Genomic DNA, 6,736 nt, shown 5'->3' with positions numbered 1-6,736 from the left:
CCAGACTTGTGGAGGTCCACAATTATTTTTGACAGATTTCTTTTGATTGTCCCTTGATGTCAAGCAAATATGCACAGAGTTTGAAGGTAGGCCTTTATCTACATCCACAGGTACACCTCCTATTAAATACACCACCTATCAATTAGCTAATTGACTTAAGGCTTGATATCATTTTCTGGAATTTTCCAAGCTGCTTAAAGCTCAGTTAAATTAGTGTATGTGAACAATTGAAAGTGAAACAATCTGTCTTTAAACAATTGTTGGAAACATTACTCATGTCATGTGCAAAGTGGTTAAAAAAATTAGTTTTAATGTGTGTGTGTGTGTATATATAGATAGATATATATATATATATATAATTCAGATTTAAATATATTGCATTACTGTGGCAGATGAGTAAATTATTGATTAGACAATACAAAAAGTGGCTTTGGCAATCAATAAATATAAGTATTTACATTCATGTCAGGGGGCATGATTAGTTGCATTTATTTATACAATTAAATCACCATAAATGAACAGCCCCGATTATTTCTTTCGATTTTGGGGTGAAATATTACCCATATATTTCTTTGTGAGATCCACCTGTTTGTAGTTCCATTTAAGGAATATCAGCTATTCCGGTTCAAGCACACAGATATTGAGAGAAATATAATGAGATGAATATAATGAGATGAATGGAATAGATTAGAACAGCATTATCACAGTTAATAGACTTGTATAAGGACCTTCTTATTTGTGGTTTAACCTAAACAGGACCTAAAATATAAAACACAATTAGTAAAAGTACAATATGTTCACCAAAAACATTTTATTCTATAAAAGGAGTGGGTAATCACAACTGTACAGGGGAAACTGACTTTTAACACCATTTCTCACAGTATCAAAAAGCTCGCATATTCCTCGCTGATCTTTACACTCTTGTTCTGTACAAATACAAAAGAAATAACATTAATTACTTGCTTTGTTATAATGATAACTGCATTGCACTGAGTAATATAGTACTGGCCCATAAGTTACTGCATTCAATATAAAATACCTATGATTCTGAAAGTTTAAAAGATAATTTTATGATAACCACACTTACACTCGCACAAAACCCAAACCCTATCATGATTCGAGCACAAGGTCGCACACTTTTTTTTTTTAACAAATCAAATACAAGTGATGAAAGCAAACATGCTTAGATTTCACATATCAGTCATGGGCGTTTAATAAGAGAGGGGGACCAACTCTTACATTTATTCCACGAGCTCCAGTAATTTTAGAGTGAACTAATCCCGATTTAGAATGATATTATGGGATTTTAGTTATTAGATTATTATCCTGATTTAGAATGATATGATGGGATTTTAGTTATTAGATAATTTTTTATTGTGGGCACTATACAACAGTTTGAATGAGGTATCACTCACCATTGAGTGCATTAACAGCATGTAAATGTATTTTTGTAATTAAAAACAGCCATATATGTGCCGCAAATGGCCATGGTTGCACATGGAAATGAAATTGGGGATTATCAGTGCTTGTAGGCCTTGTCTCTCAGGGCACAAACACTTTGACATGCTCACCAACTTCACAAAAGAAAAACTACTCTCCATGCAACACAGGTGTACAACATGTTGAGGATTAAAAAAACAAAAAACAAAAACACATTTTAAAGAACCAACAGAAAAGAAAACATGAGTATTTCACATTGTCTAGTCATTGTTAAAAATAGAAATCCACCCATTACATTTATTCAGAACTTTGTTGAATATAAACAGTATGTACATTAATTCTTTAATTATTCATTAATCGTCTATATGTCTATGAACAATTTCAAAAAGAAGCAATCACTATCAAATGCATATACTCTTCTAGAAAGATGTGCTTAGTCACTTTTTAGACTTCAAGCGAGAGAATGATAAACAATCTGAAGATTGCATTGCTCTCTGGACCGAAGATCATGAAGCTGTTGCAGACATGCACTTAACTCTCAAAGGCTGGACTCGAACAAGCGGTGTTTCTTAAAAAGGCATTATATGCACTCTTTATCAGCTGCTATAGAAATTGAAATAATGACCATGGCTATGAGTGCTAAGTTGAGAGGAGAAATAATGCATTCAGATACTGTCTCCTAACAGATCTGTGTGGACTGTGCCCAATATTTCATGACATCAATGTCAAATAAAATCAACAGCATTAAGGGGAAGGTGGGGGGAAGGGCATGGAGCAGTTAAGACATGTTTTGTAAGTGTGAACTAGGTGCAAACATGGATTTTCAGGGTGCCTCTCACAACTAAATTGGGACCAACACTGAACCCTGAGGTACTCCGAAAACCCATTGTGCAAATCTGACTTGCACATTTACTTCAATTAAGGCGCTGATGGGCTAGAAGTAACAATATTTGCCTACAACACACCTCTACTATTATAAATCTGAGTATGTCTCTTTTACAAATGCATACTGTGCTTATACACACACACACACACACACACACACACACACACACACACACACACACACACAATTCAATTGATCAATTTAGCAAGCTCCCTCTTTCGATGCGAGCAGTTTCTTTTTAAAACTTTTTTCACAGCCTTTTTAAATAATATTCGAAGGTTAGATAAAAGATAAAGAACACCATTTAATGGATGTTAATTCAGTTAGATGCCATTATTAAATGACTTAAAAAAAGAACACAAATACTGTTTTGCACAAAAAAAAATTGGGGGGGGAAAGATGCTCAGACAACAGATACTATAAAGAAAATTTACAAAGATTCACAGTCTTGTCAGCCCCCTGCCTCTACTTCTCATGGGTTGAAATAGACCCACACCAACAGATTTGTTCAAAAATAGTTAAAACAGGAGTATCTTCAGCTGTCTTTACAGAGTGCTCTGTGTCTATTCCCATCCATGCACAAACATACAGACTAAAATGTACGTAGAGCTAGTTTGTTTACAAATTCAGGGCAACCAAAAGTTCTAATGAAAAGAAAGAATTAATCAAGGCAGCTGTCAATTCACTTCCAACATACTTATCTCATTAAAATTATCAAAATGTATTGAACATAAACCTTTTTCATCTTATATAAAATATTTCCCTTCCTCATCTTCTGCACCAACCATTTTCTAGACTTGTTTTTAAAAGAAGGGGGGGGGGTACCTTCCTTAAACATCATTCTTTACAGCAGTGCTGCTCTGCCTTTCTTGTAGACCCTTTAATTAACAGCTAACATGACTAGGCATTGAGATGACGATGAAGGTCACCAGTGGACGGTGGTCTGCAACTTCAGCACCATGGCCAAATTCTGACCAGGAGGGGTCACTATAATGATTGCGCCTCCCCCTCTCCTAATTCAACACATAGGTTTGTATTCGGAGACAGGGGTTTGGAACAGCGTTTAGAACCCTCCGGGATGGCGCATGTATCTCCTGAGGAGCAGGCAGGGAGGTGAGGGCTAGGAAGCACGAGGCAAAGTGACTTTCACATCATGACGTGGCGCCGTCTATGAAGCGCCAGGTGGTCAGAGCGGGAGAAGCTCCGGTCACAGTCAGTGCAACGGAATGGCTTAATGCCGGTGTGCTTACGAAAGTGACGCGTCAGCTCGTCTGAGCGAGCGAAGCGCCAGGTGCAACCCTCCCAAGTGCACTGGTACGGCTTTTCACCTGTAGAGAAACAGTACGTCAGTAAAACCCCCATATGACACTGAACAAACAAACAGTTATTGTTATATACAGTTATATACAATGTTGTACAAGTGTCAAATTATGTAGGACTGGGTAAAAAAAATATTTTCTGATGCATCGCATTCTCCATTTGAACAATATCAATTCTTAAATTCCAAAATCCATCTATAATTTTAAGCAGCAACCCTCTCCAATGCCATTATATCTCAATCTGTTCTCACGCCATACGTGGCAGACAACCTACAGAATAGAAATGTGTACCTGTGTGTATCCTGCGGTGGGCTTTTAGATGCGAGCTCTTGGTGTAGACTTTGTTGCAGCCGTCGTAATCGCACATGTGCACGCGCCTTCTTTTCATGTCCGGAGAGTCAGGGTCAACCTGAATGTCCACATCTGTATTCATACTGAGAACAGGATGAGACATGTTGGTGATTAGGGTGTGTGGTGATTTTTTTTTTTATACCCAGATCTGGTAATCCAGCAATTAAAAGAGCATTTAAGCATGTGAAGACAGGTGCAAACATTCAGTGTCATCTTTATGAAAAAGACACTTTAATCGATCTAACATTCTTGGGATTACAGCGATCAAATTAGACAAGTGACATATTTTGTTGCAACACTCCTCTCACTGGTAGAAACTCAAGTTAAACTCATGTGGCTGAATGTTAATTTATTCATTTATTAAAAGATGCACTCATTAATATTGTTTGTGATGCACAAATGCAATGATTTTCGGCTGATGATGCCATCGCAGAAATGTGACATTCAGCCATGATAAAAAATAAATACATTTTTAATGAAAGTGCCCCATAATAGGTGGGTTTACATTTGGTCTGTGATGTATGCCAGGTCTGAAGTACAGAAGTGTGCATCAGGTAAATTCTGTCCATGCTGTGCCAGTTTGCTTTGTACCCCTGGTGCACCAATCCAAAATGGCCACCAGGGAGGGCTAAAAAGCAAGCCTTCCATCCAGCAGGCCAGCTTCCAGTTCAATGCTGATCTCTCCCCCTATTCCTTCCCACTCCAGTCCCCCTCCCCATGCAATGTTTTTTCTGTCTCGCTCTCCCCTCCTTTCCTTCCTCTCTCTCTCTCTCTCTCTCTCTCTCTCTCTCTCTCTTAGCCTCTTCGTCTCCCCTCTCTGTTAGCAAACCAGTCCACTCCTTTCCCCAAACTCATTTCCATCAAATTCTCTCTCTCCCTGCAACAATTTGACCACATGTCCGAATAATTATACACGCCGGCAAAGACCCTCTGCGCTCCTTTCTGTCCCCTTACCCCATTACATCAGTCTTACCCTATTTGCATTTTACTCTCTTTTTCAAAATGTGTAAAAGGTGTGACGACATTGCAAGTTATGTAACATGGTTTACACCCAGATTGGAGAGAACCCTGCCCAGCAACACACACTCACACACACTTAACAGAAGAGGATGGATCCAGCTTGTAATCAAATGCAAAGAAGAGCCATGGGCCTCCAGTGTGTATGGGGTTATGTTATAGTCCAGTGAAGTGGTGCAGTGATGCCATTAGACCAGAACTGCAGTTATTCTACCACACGCATGCATTAATAGATGCATTTATTATATACGCTGTTAATTCTTTTTCTCACCTGCCGTCCATCCCTTGAGTGCCAAAAGAGGCAGATCCAGACTCTGTGCCACTCTCTGCATCACTGTCACTCTGATACTCGACTGGAGAGGTCGAGCCTGGCTTGATACGCACTGAAAATACACAAAAAGACAGACTTGAATAAAAGACCCAATTTTGTTAATTTAAAAACCTCACCACATCAGAATACACAACCGTTGAAAAGTTTGGATTCGCTAAGTGGGTATTTACACTTGTTTACTTTTTATTGATCGGAGAGCGATCCGATCATGAAAAGAACAAAGTAACTGCACTCCAGGAAGCATTCGAGACAGATTGACATATGACTCGGCCAGGTGTAAATGCAGCTGGTTGTTTATGCCACATCCGTAAACTTGACTCCTCCTAATTAAAACTACATAGGCATTAGAATTCGGAAGATTGGTAGCAAGCAATCGTGAATTAGAACAGCGCTTATATCTGAGGTTAAATATATATGTATATAAAATATATATATCTGTATATATTTTATAAACAGATATACAGTTATGTGCAGGTGATGTAATGTATTGAAGAAGAGGCAGGACATGTTAAAAAATATAAATGAAATATGGATATAAATAGGAATGGATGGACTGAATATTGCACATGGTGGTATTGACCAAAGGAAAGTATTTTGGGGTAGTTTTAGCTGTTCATGAAGTGGATGGCCTGAGGGAAAAACTGTTCCTGTGCTCAGTGCTCTGTAGCGCCGGCCAGAGGGCAACAGTTCGAAAAGGAAGTGTGCTGGGTGATTTTCCCAGCCCTTTTCATCACTCTGGATGTGTACAGTTCTAGCAGGATGGGTAGAGGAGAACCAATAATCCTCTCAGCAGGTCGAACTGTCCTTTGTATTCTGCTGATGTCTGACTTGGTAGCTGAACCAAACCAGACAGTTACAGAAGTGCAGAGGACAGACTTAATGACTGCCAAACCTGTGGCAGGTTGAACTTCCAAAACTGGCGAAGGAAGTACAACCTCTGCTGGGCCTTTTTCACAATAGAGTCTAAGTGTGTCTCCCACTTCAGGTCCTGTGAGATGGTAGTGCCCAGGAACCTGAAATACTCCACTGCTGCCACAGTGCTGTTCAGAATGGTGGGTGGGATCAATGTTGGGGAGTTTCTCCTAATGTCCACTATCATCTCCACTCTTTTTTGCGTGTTCAGCTCCAGGTTGTTTTGACTGCACCAGATGGCCAGCTGTTCAACCTCCCTTCTGTATGCAGACTCATCGTCATCTTGGATGAGGCAGATGACTGTAGTGTAGTCTGCGAACTTCAGGAGCTTGACAGAGGGGTGCTTAGTGGTACAGTCATTTATGTACAGTGAGAAGAGTAGTGGGGAGAGCACACATCCCTGGGGGGCACCACAGCTGATTGTACATGTGCTAGAGGTGAATTTCCCCATTCTCACTAGCAACTAGTGATCACTGACAG

The 6,736-nt window shown here is 39.5% G+C and overlaps 1 protein-coding gene across 2 annotated transcripts in view; it reads right to left on the bottom strand.

The window, feature by feature from the left end:
* Window positions 1-803: 803 nt before the first annotated feature.
* The window catches only part of klf8 (Kruppel-like factor 8), a 50,019-nt gene continuing 44,086 nt past the window's right edge, over window positions 804-6,736 (bottom strand). For both annotated transcript variants that reach the window (XM_052100799.1, XM_052100800.1), the window contains exons 4-6: window positions 5,285-5,396; window positions 3,937-4,079; window positions 804-3,654 (exon numbers count right to left, since the gene is read on the bottom strand). In XM_052100799.1, the coding sequence (XP_051956759.1) occupies window positions 3,473-3,654; window positions 3,937-4,079; window positions 5,285-5,396 (437 nt within the window). In that variant the 3' untranslated portion in view covers window positions 804-3,472. The remainder of the gene's footprint in view (window positions 3,655-3,936; window positions 4,080-5,284; window positions 5,397-6,736) is intronic.

The sequence above is a fragment of the Xyrauchen texanus genome, chromosome 31 (genome assembly GCF_025860055.1).
Source record: "Xyrauchen texanus isolate HMW12.3.18 chromosome 31, RBS_HiC_50CHRs, whole genome shotgun sequence".
Lineage (NCBI taxonomy): Eukaryota > Metazoa > Chordata > Actinopteri > Cypriniformes > Catostomidae > Xyrauchen > Xyrauchen texanus.
This window is presented reverse-complemented; position numbering and strand designations above follow the sequence as displayed.